The sequence below is a fragment of the Elephantulus edwardii genome, unplaced genomic scaffold, assembly GCF_000299155.1.
Source record: "Elephantulus edwardii isolate Elephantulus edwardi_28Jun2011 unplaced genomic scaffold, EleEdw1.0 scaffold00137, whole genome shotgun sequence".
Classification (NCBI taxonomy): Eukaryota; Metazoa; Chordata; class Mammalia; order Macroscelidea; family Macroscelididae; genus Elephantulus; species Elephantulus edwardii.
The window spans coordinates 3,543,854-3,558,829 of NW_006399887.1; the positions used below are offsets into that span (position 1 = coordinate 3,543,854).

Below are 14,976 nucleotides of genomic sequence, written 5' to 3' on the forward strand. Positions count from 1 at the left end.
ATAAATTCTTAAGTATACAGTGAGTTCAAACTCCAGGGCAGTGGAAAAGCACAAGATACATTGGTTATCAGTCGGAAAACAAAGGCACATGGGTTATCAGTTGAGCTTACTTGCTCTGCCTTTCTGCTAGCTATTCTTGAAATACTGTTGCCCTGGATACCTGGGTGTGGGGCTTTAAAAATTAACTTAGCTGAGAACTATAGAAACTTAAGTTTAATTCAGCTGAGAACTATAGGGACTATATTAATTTCAACCTTTTCACAATCACTTGTTATGCATTGGAGAGTTGGACAATGACTAAGGAGGATAGAAGGATAATTGATGCCTTTGAGCTGTGGTGCTGGAGAAGAGTATTGAATATACTATGGACTGCCAAGAAAACAAACAGATTCATCCTGGAGAGGGTTAAATCAGGCTGCTCCTTGGAGGCAAGGATTCTGAGGCTTCGTGTGACATACTTTGGACATGTTGTAAGGAGGGACAGGTCCTTGGAGAGGGACATCATTCTTGGGAGGGTGGAGGGACAGCGCAGGAAGGGAACACCCTCTATGAGGTGGATTGATTCAGTGACTGGGGTAATCGGGATGGATGTGTCAGAGGCAGTGCGATTGGCACAGCATAGAGCAGGGTTTAAGACTGTTGTGCACAGGGTGGCTATGAGTCGCAAGCGACTCCAAGCAACTCGACGGCACATAACACAAACAACAGTATACCCAGAACTAGAATATTTTGTCACAGGATCTATGCATATTTAATGTTACAACACGTGGGTCGAATCAGCTATGGGTTGGTTCCAACTAGATGGTATTAAGCAGAAACAAGAACAATCCCCAGTTACTCTGGATTTTTTCAGGTCCTTCTTACAAGGTGTCTTTGGGCGGGCTCAAACTTCCAAACTTTCCTTTGCCAGCTAGTTTCTAACCGGGGATTTGGATATTCCTTGATATTTCTAAATCAAGTTTCAAAGTGATCACGCTCATTACTTTCCAAGTAATTTCTAATTTAATTTCCACAAAGAATAAGATGCATTGGTTCTCCACCTTCTTGCCAACAGTTGTTTCACACACACACACACACACACACACACACACACACACCCACACCCTTGCCCTAATTCAGTAACTTTCAATTCAAGGAAATAACACTTATTTTTCAAAAGGCGTATTTCCTTAAGTATCAGTGAGACCGAGGATCTTTTTGTGTTCTTATCTTCTAACTGGTTTATCTTCCATGACATACTAGTTAATTTTCTTTTATTCATTTTTCATAAAGTTATTGCCATTTTAAGTTACTTGTATATGTTTAAGATATATTGCCAATACTGATCTTTTGTTACTTACATGTTGCAAATCTATTCTTCCACTTTCTAGCTTTTTAAAAATCTTTTTTTGTTTTATTTTCTAACATAGAATTTTAAAAATCCAAGTGTCCTAAATGAAATAAAAAAAAAAATCTAAGTGTAGTTAAATTAGGGGCTCTGGTAGTACTTCCTGCAGGCCAGTAATTGAACTGTTAACCAGTGGTTCCTACCTATCAGCTGCACCATCAAAGAAAGATGTAGCAGTTTGCTTCTGTTAAGATTTTTTTTTTTTTTTACACAGCCTCAAACCCATTTGGGACACTTCTCTGCCTTATAGGGTCAGTGTGAGTCAATATCAGCTCAACAATAGTGGAAGGGTAGTCAAATGTCTCAGTATTTTCCTCTGCAAATTCTATGCTTCCTTTGTTTAGTATAAGAAACACTCCTCTCCAAAAATGCTGGCAAAGAGGTGGAGAGATTGGAACTCTTACACACTGCCAGTAAGAATGTAAAATGGTTCAACCCCATGAGTTGGGAATAAAAAAACCGTTTGACCCAGCAATTGCGTTACTACTTATATATCCCAAAATAATAAGAGCTGTGACAAATTTATATACGTATTCCCATGTGTACTGCAGCATAGTTTACAATTGCAAAGAGATGAAAACAACCCAAGTGTCCATCAATCAGTGGATAAATGACAACAGAAACTAAGTTTCTTATTAGAGTGCTATGTAACACTAACGAATGTTTAAGAATTTGTGAAACACTACACAACATGAGTGAATCTAGAGGAAATTATGCTAAGTGACCTAAGTCAATAACAGAAGGAAAATTATGGTATTGTTGTTATAAGCCATTGAGTCATCTACGACTTATAGGGACCCTGTCTACAACAGCCCTAAACACTGCTCTGTCCTGTGCTAATCTTATTTTCTCTGACACATCTACCCCCATTACCCCAGTCACTGAATCCATCTCATAGAGGGTCTTCCTCTCTTGTGCTGTCCCTCCACCCTCCCAAGCATGATGTTGCTCTCCAAAGACTGGTCCCTCATTAAAGCATGCCCAAATAGGTTAGACTCAAGGAGCAACCTGGTTTCACTCTCTCCGGAATTAACCTGTTTGTTCTCTTAGCAGTCCATGGTATATTCAATATTCTTCTCCAGCACCACACCTCAAAGCCTTCAATTCTCCTTCTATCATCTCTAGTCAGTGTCCAGCTTTCTGATGCATAGCAAGTAATTGCAAATACCCCAGTCACTGAATCCATCCACCTCATCAAGGACCTTCCTCTCTTACACTGTCCCTCCACCCTCCCAAGCATGACGTCCCTCTCCAAGGACGGGTCTCTCCTTGCAACACGTCCAAAGTATGTCAGATGAAGCTTCAGAATCTTTGCCTCCAAGGAGCAGCCCAGTTTCACTATCTCCAGTACGAACTTGTTTGTTCTCCTAGCAGTCCATAATATATTCAATACTCTTCTTCAGCGCCACAGCTCAAAGGCATCAACTCTCCTATCATCCCTAGTCATTATCCAGCTTTCTGATGCATAGCAAGTAATTGCAAAGATGGTGGCTTGGATCAGAGATTAAATTAAAAGGCAAATCAAGGCTTTCTTGGAATCCCCTAACAATTGTTTAAGGAGAATCATTCAATAGTCTAACATAAAACTTCTTCTGTTGAGTGAAATATCTCAGTCACATAAGGACAAATACTACATAGTGTCACTATTGTAAAATGGGACTGACAGAGGGGTTGGGGGAGAGACTGAGAAAGATGGGATAAATTATGTAGGCTACATGGAAACAGATGAGAGAGAGAACTGTTTAAAAGGTATATATATGATTAGGTATTATTGTCATGACTTGAGTCCAGAATGAAGGCTGCATAGTGGAGTGGACTTGGGGGAGGGATTGTATAACAGTGAAAGAGTTTTTCTTTCACTTTTCAAAGAGAAGAATGAACTGGAAGTGTGGGGTGGGCAGGGAGAAAAGTGCGACAAAGAACGAATGGAAATCCCAAATCTCTGGAAATATTCATTAAAATTAATAATAATTTTAAAAACCTTCTTAAAATATTATTTCTGTTCCATTTCTTTTTTTCATCTTTCCTATTTCTCGACTGGAACTAGATAGCCCCTTCTAGTTTTGTCTCCAAGTTCATTCAAAACCATCCTCTCTTCATCCTTCTCATGCATCCCTTTTTCTAGATTTGTTTTCTTCTCCCATCCTGACTTGCTAGATTGCTTCATTTCAGTGACAACACTATCAGTCAGTCTGAGAGTTCTTTTGTTCCCTTAGCTATTTTTGTCTACTATTTGATCAACATCACAATCATAATCTAATGGTAGGGTACAACGTTTTGGTATACAGAACTTCTTTTATGGGGGAGGTTAAATTTATTTTATATTTGTTTACACACAAAATTTATATACATTGTTTCATTCATATATATTCTGTTTCACACATTCCTTCATCCACATTGTGTTTCATAGGCTCATTCCCATACATTGTGTTTTATAAAATTAATCCCCTTGGATCTATGCCCATTATTACCCTATCTTCTCAGGTTCCCACTGGCTCTTTCCCAATTCCGTCACCTCCTCCCTCCCTCACCCCATGGTCTCTCCCCTCCCCACCTTTGGCCTCCCTGCCCTTTCCTCCTTCCCCACTGGACCATTGTACATATCCTGCTAGTAATCCTTCTATTTTTACAATAATGGTCTTATGTATTATTTGTCCTTATGAGGGGTTTTAATTCCTTCTAAGATACTTGCTGATATAGGAATCTGTTTGGTACTAGTTCTCATGGAATACAAAACTTTTAAACAAAAAAAAACACCATTGGGTTTAAAATATCACATTATAAACTCTATAATAAGGATGACTTCTAAACTCAAAAGTAAACAATGTGCATGTGTGAAAACAATTTTAATGTTTTATAATAAGTTTTTAATTTTTTAGTTGGTCTTTCTAAGTACAATTAATTATTTTGCAGGCTAAAGAAGGTGCATTTATTGTCAGAGATTCAAGACACCTGGGATCTTACACAATTTCTCTCTTTGTACGAGGTAGAAGGTAAGTAGTTATGATTGAAATTTCTTTAGAAATAATAATTACTGGGGCTTTTTTTATGGAGGTGTCATCACGTAATGTATTCTAGCGTGTTTGTTGTGTTGTGTCATTGAGTCGAGACCGATTTATAGCTGACTCTCTGGCACACTTTCAGAGACAGTAAATCTCATGGGAAAAGACTGCCCTTCCTTCCACAGAGCAGCTGGTGGATTTGAACTATATGTCTTTGGGATTGCATCACAGCTTCTTACTATCAGAGGAAAACTTTTAATTGGGAGAAAGGAAAACTACAAGTTCTAGCACCAGTAGTCTCTTTGACATTGAATTTCTTATGCATTCTTTGCCTCTCTTTTCTTATCCATTAAGGAAAAGCATTCTATTACACTAATGGTGCCTTCCTGACATTCTGTTCTCTGAAATTTACCTCCAGCGAATTATCCTACATTCAGGATGCTTCTTAAATTTTTCTGCTTGATGGTATTCTTTGAGTATGACTATTAGATCCCATGACTGGGCTACTATTATTTGAGAGTTAACAGTGCAGGAGTGGTTCTAATGAGTGAGGAATGGAAGTTGGAGGATAAACACATCACCTTCTTCATGCTTCATTGAGATGATGATGTTGGCTACCTGTTAACTTGTTATGTAGTCAGTTCTGATTCGTGACAACCTTGTACATATCACAATGAAATCTTGCCTGGTCCTGTGCATCTTCACACTGGTGGGTATGTTCCCAGTTCATTGCTGAGGCTACTTTATGTTTTTACTACCTTCCAATCTAAAGACTTAGTTGAAGTCCACAAGAATCAAGATATGATCTTGAATTTATTCCATGTAAATTCCAAGATCATCTTAAGAATAGAAGAAGCACTGAACACCAACGATTGAATCCCAGATGAGTTACGCGATGATATCAAAGATATCACCATAAAGAAAGCAAAAGATCATTACAAATATAGAGGAGAAAGAAAAAAATTGAAACAGATGTCAGATGAGACACTGAAAATGGCACTAAAGTGTCTAGAAGCCAAAATAAAAGGAAAGCATGTCAAAGTAAAAGAGCTGAACAGAATATTTCAAAGGGCAGTTCGAGAAGACAAAGCAAATAACTATAATGGAATGTGCAGAGAGCTGGAATTGAGGAACAAAAAGAGAAGAACTCTCTTCATTTCTCAAGCTGAGAGAACAGAAAAATAAATTTAAGCTTCAAGTTACAATATTGAAAGAAAGGTGCTATGGGCAGATAGATTTTTTTGTTTAATTTTTTATTTTATTTTATACTGATTTATTTACAAAGTTTGAATACACTATTTTTTTAATTCACTATTTTTGACACAAGATCCTTCTCATCTCCTTCACACATACCCCCACCCGTCGAATTGTGCAACCTTATGATTAATATCCCAGCTCCTGCCCTCCTTACCCCTCTTCTTCCATCCTCTTCCCCACCGTGGATTCTCATACTCATTCTACAATAATGGTTTTATACAGTATTCATCCTTGTGGGACTAAGTTAGTTCACTCAGCATAATGCTCTCCAGTCCCTCCCAAGTTAGGTAGTAATTTAAAAAACTGATTGCTCCTGCGTGTCGCATAGTATTCCTGTATAAATGTAACACAACTTCTTAATACATTCATTTGTGGTTGGACACCTGGACTGTTTCCACGTTTTTGCAGTGGTGAATAATGCTGCTGTGAACATTGGTGTACATGTCTTCATTTGAGCCTCAGTTCTCATTTCCTTGAGGTATATTACGAACAATGGAAAACTGGGTCATATGGAATTTCTATGTTCAGCCTTTTGAAGAAGTGCCAAACTGCCTTCCAGAGTGGTTGTACCATTTTCCAATCCCACCAACAATGTATAAGAGTTCCTATCTCACATGAACAGTAAACTGAATGACCCAGAAAGTATCAAGAGCTGATGGAGGAATATAAAGAGTCACTGTACCAAAAAGAAGTGACTGACACTGAGAAACTTCAGAAAGTAGTATCTAAAAAGGAGCTGATGACACTGAAGAAGGAATTTTGAAGCTGTATTGAAGACATTGACAAAAAAAAAAATAAGTCCCAGGAATCGATGGGATACCAGTTGACTTGTTTCAATTAACAGACACATCTCTGAATTTGCTTATCGGTATGTGTCAGGAAAATTGGAGGACAACTGACTGGCCAACAATTTGGAGGAGGTCCATATTTGTTCCCATTCCCAAGAAAGGTGATCCAACAGAGTGCGGAAACTATCCAACAATATCATTAATATCACATGCAAGCAAAATACTGCTGAAGATCATTCAAAAGTAGCTAGAACTGTACAACCAGAACAGCACATAGATAGGTAATTGCCAGAAGTTCAAGCAGGATTTAGAAGACGCTATAGAACTAGGGATATCACTGCTGATGTCAGATTGATCCTGGTTGAAAGTAAGGAATACCAAAAGAGGGCCTATTTATGCTTTATTGACTATGCAAAGGCATTTGACTGTATGAATAATAACTTTATGGCTAACATTGAGATGTATACCAGAATACCAGAGCACTTAACTGTGCTCATGAGAAACCTATACCTTGACCAGGAAACTGCTGTGCAAACAGAGCAAGGGAAACTTACATAGTTTAAAATTAAGAAAAGAGTGTGTCAGGGTTGTATTATGTCTCCACACCTATTCAATCTATATGTTATGTCTCCACACCTATTCAATCTATATGTTATGGGAAGCCAAACTTTATATTGTATGAAAATCCTTGTTCGGGAATTGAAGGAATTACAGATTTATAAGTTAGGATTTCTCTTGTGGCAGATCATAGAAAATGAGCTGTTGTTCCCTGCAGCCAGGAGAGAGCAAGGGGCCCCCTACAGAGGGAGTGTTACTTCCTGAGCTAGAGTTCACCCTGAGGCATCCAGGCAATCCTTAAGGGTAAACCAAATTCTTGCATTTGTGAACCCCTCCCTCCTGAGTCAAGCAGAAGGTTTTCAATAGGAAGAGCTTGGCTTCATTTGCATTGAATTCTCTTTGTGATTTACTTCCTGATAATTTTCAATAAAGATACAGAGAAGATTGGCTTGGGGTCTTCAGTCGAGAACTGCTGCCCCCCTGTTTTATGCTCTCTGCTTTATCTCATTCCTGGCTGTTTGTCTCATTATTAATAATTATAAAATTATTCCATTCTTTGGGACCTTCGGTCTGCAACAATATGCTGAGCAAATTATTCAAGAAGCTGGACTCCATGAAGAGGAGAGTGGAATCAAGATGCAGATTCATCAATAACTTGCAATAATCAGAAGACACAATGTTGCTTGTTGAAAGTGACGAGGACTTGAATCACTTGTTGCAGAAGATCTAAGAACACAGCCTTCATTATGGATTGCGTCTCAATGTCAAGGAAACAAAGATTCTTACCCTGGGTCGATAGGCAGCATCATGATTGATGGAGAAAAGATTGAAACTGTTAACAACTTCATCTTACTTGGATCCACAATCAACACCCTTGATACCAGCAGTCAGGAAATAAGGAGATGCATTGCACTGGGAATATCTGCAGTTAGAAACCTCTCCAAATTAATTATTGAGGAGTAGTGATGTCAGTTTGAGGACTAAGGTGTATCTGATTAAGGCCTTGGTTTTCCCAATCATTTGCCATGCATCTGGGAGCTGAACAATCAATAATGATGACAGAGGAAGAATTGATGCCTTTGAGTTATGGTGTTGGAGAAGAGTACTGAACATCCCATGGACTGCAAAAGAACAAGCAAATATGTCTTGGAGAGGGTGCAGCCAGAGTACTCTTTGTAGTCAAAGATGATGAGGCTTCACTTCACATACTTTGGGTATGTTGCTTAGAAGGGGTTATTCTTTGGAGAGGGGCATGATCCTCAGAAAGGCAGAGGACTGGCAAAGAAGAGGAAGACCCTCAACAAGGTGGATTTACACAGTGACTGCCGCTATGGACTTTAATGTATCAGGCAGTGTCAGAATGGCACCAGAGAGGACAGGGTTCAGATCTGTTGTTCATAGGGTGGCTATGGGTCATATTCAACTCAATGACACCTAACAACAATCTAGAGAACTTACTTCTAGACTGTGTTTTATTGTGATCCATAGAATTTTCATTGACTACTTTTCAGAGGTAGATAACTAATTCTTTCCTCCTAGTATGTTTGAAATCCCACTGACACATACTTACCATGGATGAGCCTGCTGGTACTTGAAATAGTAGTGGCTTAGCGATTGTCATATTAATCAAAATCTAAAAATGATGAAATGTATTAACGAGTGTTAATTTTTTTGGACAATACTCTTTTCTTCTAGACGACTTTGATTGATGTTATGTTTGAATCTGAGGCCTCAATAAGATAGTTGGGAAATTTTGCTGGGGTGATGAGATGCGTGTTTCATTTAATCCACTTGCTCTCCAGTGCATGGTTTTGCTAAGCATTCTTATTTTTCCTAAGCATGTTTTAAGTGTGTTTGTGTTGCTTAATGAATTGGCTAAGTTTGGCAATGAGGTGATCTTTTGACTTATTCACTTATTCACATTTTTTGGTTGTACAAGTTCTGAGGCTGCCATCAAACATTATCAAATTAAGAAGAATGACTCAGGACAGTGCTATGTGGCTGAAAGACATCTCTTCCAATCAATCCCTGAGCTGATCAAGTATCACCAGCACAATGCCGCTGGTAAGTGTGAAGCTTCGAGCCAGGAGTGTCTGGGAGTGTTTGAGAGGCAATGCATCTTTGGTTCTGAGGTACTCAAGAGGATAAAACTCATTGAGGAACTTGAAATACAGCATATCTTCTGAGTCATTCTTCTCCTCATCGATGCTGCTCTGTTTTTCTACTCAAGTGACGAGGGATAGGTCAGTGTCTTACATTTTTGCCTGGTTAGAAAAATGATAGATAATGGGAAAAGATAGATTATGTCCTTACTTCTCTGTTCTTGAAATTTACACAGAGTCCTGGTGGTGCAATGGCCAAGCATTTCTCTGCTAACTGAAAGGACAGAGACTCAAGGCCCCCAGTTCTGCAGGAGATCTGCTCCCATAAAGAGTATAGTCTAAAAGAAGGTGTAGGAAACATGAGACGCAAGTTCTGCAACAAGCTTTCTTCTTCTTTATGGTGTGTTGCTGGCCCAATTCTGCATGGTTCACACCAAGAGAAGGGTGTCTTTATCCTCCTCACCTGAGAGTTAGATCCTTGAAAGTTGTCGCCTCTCAGCATGACAAACAGAAAACTTCTTTGGATTGCTACTAACAAATGGGCAACTTAACATGGGGGTCTGCCCCTTTGTTGGTCCTCAGTTTCCAGTCCTTCCCTAACAGACAAAATCCTTTAGCAGAAATCCCCTTTATAGGCTAGCCACAGCACACTTTCTAAGCAGCTGTGTAATTGGGCCTTTTTTTTTCTTTTTTTTTGCTTTTTTTAAGATTTCAACATTTTTTGAGCAGCAATATTTTGAAAGGTCAAAATGCTGTTATGGTACTTAACAAAACTATTTCTAATTATCCTGGGAGACCTGACTCAATGGTACATAACAAAAATAACAGAGAAACATTTGTATAACCAAACCTCTGCCTTTAATTGTACCATCTTGGCAATTCATGATGTCCCAAAACAACTTTACAGAATTCTGAGTCACTTCTTAGACCTTCGTCTCCATGGAAATGAAACACCATTCCCAAAGATCAATTTGAAAGAAGATGATTATAAACAAGCTGAAGAGAGAAGTCCTCTCTTGTCTAATAACTGGGGCAAAGTCTCCTTCTTAGGTCAAACTAGGAAAGTAAGGACCATGTCTCCTGTGACCTCTTCAAAATTAATAGCTAGTGAAATTCAAGCAATCCTCTTCCTCTACATGGTCAATAAAGTCTCACAGTTGCCTGGCAGAAAGAGCAGAAGTTGATGAACATATCAGAACTCATCCCCACTTAAAGAAGTGCTGACAGTGGCTTGGATGAGCTCAATTCTCTAATTAACCTCTGCTCCATCCAGCCTGACTGTGAAATATCAATTTTGAAAGTTTTGGGGTATTGTCTTTGAATAAAAGAACAAAACAGAATGACTATTTTAAAAACAATTACAATTCAGTGTACAACCTTTGAGATTTTTAACCATGTAAGCATGCAATCAGTCCTGCAAACATTGAGACCTATGGAAGGTACCTACCATTTGTCTGTCAGTATGTTGTGCTGAGATGACTTGCATGTTGCTGTACTGCTGGGAGGTATATCACTGATATTGTAAATGCCAGAAGGGTCACACATAGTGAACATATTTCAGTGGTGCTTCCAGACAAATGACAAACTGGGAAACAGAACTGGCTATGTACTTTTGAAATAATGGGTCCTTGACAACCTTCTGAATGGCAGCACAATATTGTCCTCTTGAGTGCTAGAAGATGAGGCCTTTCATTTCAAAGACAATGGAAAAGGCCTGGGGGGAGAGCTAGCACCTAAGACTTAGTGACATAGGTGAAATAAAACTTGTAGACAATAAAGGACCTTTATTTGCTGATGTGACTTGTGTTAACATGAAGAGCAGTAACTGTTAGGAACTGGAAAGATACAGTGATGAAACTCAATATCATCAATCAGAAGAAGGTCAGGAACCCTCAAAAGTGATCATCAATTGCTCACGTGCATTTTCAAGGGGAAGCTGAACAAAATGAAAATAAGTCCACAAGAGCCAAAATATTATCTTCCACCTAAACAGAGCTCTTACCACATTAGGAGGGCACACTGTAGTGTGACAGGAAGTGTGAAGATGACACAGCCTAGGAAGGGGTTCACATCCACTGTTCACAGGGCCGCTGTGAGGCGTACTCGACAGCACCTAATGACAATAGCAACAATGACAATAAACAGAGATCTGAGTAGTAGATTTCAAAGGATGGCTTAAGAAGACAAAGCCAAATGTTAGAATATGCAAAACCTGAAGTTAGAAAACCAAAAAGGAAGAATATGTTTGGATGGATTGAAACAATGACTAACAGAATGTACTTGATTATGATAGGAACAGTGATAATCGTGCATGATAGGACAAGGTTCAGACCCATGTTCATAGAGTCACTATAAGTCGTAGTTGGCTCTGCCAATAACCACAATCCAAGAGCTTCAGTACTTCTTATGACTTCCCTAATCAGTGTCTAACTTCATGCTCCTACCAGGCATCTGAAAAATTCTATGGCTCTTAACCCTCTAAGTGACATCCTCACTGTTTGGCATTTTAAAAAAGTCCTTTGCAGCAAATTAGTCCAACACAATAGATCATTTGAATCTCTGACTTCTGTCACCATGGGTGTTAATTGTAAATCCAAGTAAAATGAAACCTTTGACAAAGTTAAGCTTTTCTCTGTTTATCATGATGTTATAAACAAATTTATCTTGGTAGAAATGCTACTGGAATGCTCCTTGAGGACAAGAATGGCGAATTTTCACCTCACATCATTTTAGCTATATTATCAGGAGGGTTCAGTCCTTGGAGAAAGATATCATGCTTGATAAAGTAGACAGCAAAAAAAAGAGGACAGGCCTTAACAAGATGGTTCAACAAGTGATTGCAACAATGAGCTCATGAAACAGCAGAAGTTGTGAAGCTGGTAACGGACATGGTTCTGGGTTAAAAGGTGGCTAAGGAAATGGTCATAATGTGGCTCGAAAGCTGACGCAACAGATCTCAGACAACACATAAGGTAGAAACGTGGCAGAGAATGAAAAATTCATATATTCTTCACTAAATAGAGAAGAAGAGAAAAGTGGTGTCTATGCCCTAACAGAGACAGAAAACCTGTGCTATTTGGAAAAAAATCTCCACAAACTTGTTAAGTTCTCATGCTCACAGGATTCACTGCATTGTCTGTTAAAGAAATGTTTTAAAGGAAGGGGGAAATGAAGACGATTAGAACCTAGAAAACTTACTGAAACAGTTCTACCCCATCACATTAGGTTTCTATGGATTGAAATCTCACTCGGGGGACACACAACATATATAGGCAGAGTGGTGGCACAAATGATTGATCATTCAACTGCTCACTATAACAAAAGGTTAGCAGTTTGAATCCACTCAAAAGTGCTTTGGGGTTCCAGATCTCCTCCTGTGCCAGTTGGATCTGATGGTACATGTTTGTATTTTTTTTTTTTTTAATGCTTTTGGGGAAAATTCTGGCAATCTACTTCTGAAAGATCCCAAACATTCAAAATCCAGTGGAATGAACTTCTATTCAGATACATGTGGTGTCACCAGAAATCAGTCAGTCAAGTCATAATTGACTTGATAGCAATTGATTTAAATGTAGTATCATTTCAAATGCCATAATAATGGACCTCCACTCTCTTTGCCTCCGTAAGTCTACCCTTTACTTTAGACAGTTGCAATAGAGAATTATCCTTAAAACTCTCATACTTAAGTGTTTCCTTGTTTGAAGAACAGAAAGAATTGCACAGCCTTTCACAGTTACAATTTGGCTTACACAAACATACCAAATAATACATTTAACTCTCTTCCCTAAGTTGTACTTCACAAGAACTGCTATTTGTGCAAAAAATATAATCTGTGGGAAGATATGTGCTTCCAGAAATTGCTACCACAACTACAATCATGTTTCTGGCCTTCAACATGTGCTGGACCACTGGGTGCCACAGGGGAATCGTTTTACTTCAGCATTGCAGAACCTGGAGCCCGCTGTAACTTTTCAAAGTTTGGACATCTTGTCATGGAGTGTACTTTAAAAAATTTCTTCCACGGAATATTGTGTTGGGGGGGGAAAATTGCCCTTTTGGAAAGGGATCACTTTTTCATCACATTGTTTCAAAACATTAGGAATAAACCCAAGGGTTTGGTCCATTTAGGAGATGAGTGCATGTGAATATTCTAGATGGTCACTGGGAGTTTGTTTAGAGAGCTCACCAAATAGTGCGTTAACACTGAGCTGGAACTGAGTCAGCGGGTTTCCAAGGCTGTGTGTCACATAGGGGGAGAGTTTATCCTTCTCCCTCAGAACCCTCAGTGAATTAGGTTAGCAGCACCCTCTCCCTACAAACTAGGCCACCAGAGCTCCACAGCAATAACTCAAATGAAGAAGAAAACTGCAAACAAAAGGTCTGAATGCCCTAATACATTAAAAAGATTTGTGGACAAATTCTTTGAATTAGCAGCAAAACATCCAGTCAAGGCCACCGGGCGCCCTTGGTTAAGAGATGTCATAAAGTCTAGGGCATAATACCTAGGTGCGGCCAGGAAGGACATATCTGTGGCTCAAGATAGAAACCCTCCACACCAGAAAACCTGTTCTGCATTTTCTATCTCACTCTCCTCTTTCCCCTTCTGTAGAAGAAAAAAAAAATGAAGTGGTTGTGGTGGTGAGGTGGGGTAAAAAATGAAGTTAATCAGGATGTGCTGGCCTGAAAAGACGCCAGAGATAAGTCAGTAAGTGGGAGACAAATACTCCAAAACACTGAATTAGAGTCCCAGCTTCGCCATGTATATTTTTCATTACCACACACACACTGAAGCCCATAGAAACCAATTATGTTGATGTTTAGGAAAGATTTTTACATTACTGGGCTAGAAACTGTAATGTTTACCTCTGGAGGAAAGGTCAGGTAATAAAAGAGGATTTCTTCTGCTTCACAGATTTAGATTTTTTGATTTATTTTTTTTTACTCTTATGCATTTGTGCTCAAGCCTTTCATTCATAGGGTCACTATGAGTCATCTATGGCTCAACGGCACCTAACAACAGCAACATCATGCATGTAAATAACTGTTAATAGGTATAAAGATGACATCAACAATTTTGACAATAAAAACTAAATCAGATAGGAATAAATTTAAAACAAAGGTTGAATATGTATAATCTTGATGCTGTTCATGAGAAGAGAAAAGAAAGGAGGGATTAAAAAAGAAAGAGAAGAGAAAGTGTGGGGCCCAGAAATAGCTGATCTTTTCTTGAAAATTTATTTCGAGTGAGTTCCTACTCTGAGTATTTTTAGGTGCCCTTATTTGTTTAATCTTTAAAGCAGCCTATATATAAGGCAGCTGCTATTATTATTTCCATTTTGCAGTTGAGAAAATTAAGCACAGAGCTGATAATTTGCTCAAGGTCACAGTGTTAGAAGGTAGTTGTGCCGAGGTTTGAACTCATAGTCTGTACTTGACAAATTTGTCCTATGAAAAAAGGGCAGATCATGGCATTGGGGGACACTTTTTCCTGATTCATTTTTGGGAAAGGTTCTGAATTTAAGCCCATGTGTGATACAAATGGCTACAATTAGCATTTGTAGCTTGAGATTTGATTATACTCAGAGGTACCATGGAAGAAAGGTCTGGTTATCTACTTCCATAGTATCAACCATTGCAAATCCTATCAATCATAGCTTGGAGCCAACTTGATGACAATTTGTACAGGTTTTACATTTGAACTAATGACTATGTTTTTTGAGATCTGGTCAAGTAAAAAACCCCATTGTTTGTTGCTCTCCAAAGTACTGAAGAGCAATGGTGTCTCTCTGTAGACTAAGGTGCGTCTGATACAGGCCATGGTCTTCGCAATCACTTGTTATGCATCAGAGAGTTGGACAATGACCAAGGAGGATAGAAGGAGA

The 14,976-nt window shown here is 38.8% G+C and overlaps 1 protein-coding gene across 1 annotated transcript in view; it reads left to right on the forward strand.

Annotated features, from left to right (window-relative positions):
• Window positions 1-14,976, forward strand: part of TXK (TXK tyrosine kinase) — a 93,087-nt gene that overhangs the window by 37,834 nt on the left and 40,277 nt on the right. Inside the window, exons 6-8 of the mRNA XM_006894178.1 lie at window positions 4,301-4,380; window positions 4,534-4,536; window positions 8,932-9,056. Of these exons, the coding sequence (XP_006894240.1) occupies window positions 4,301-4,380; window positions 4,534-4,536; window positions 8,932-9,056 (208 nt within the window). The remainder of the gene's footprint in view (window positions 1-4,300; window positions 4,381-4,533; window positions 4,537-8,931; window positions 9,057-14,976) is intronic.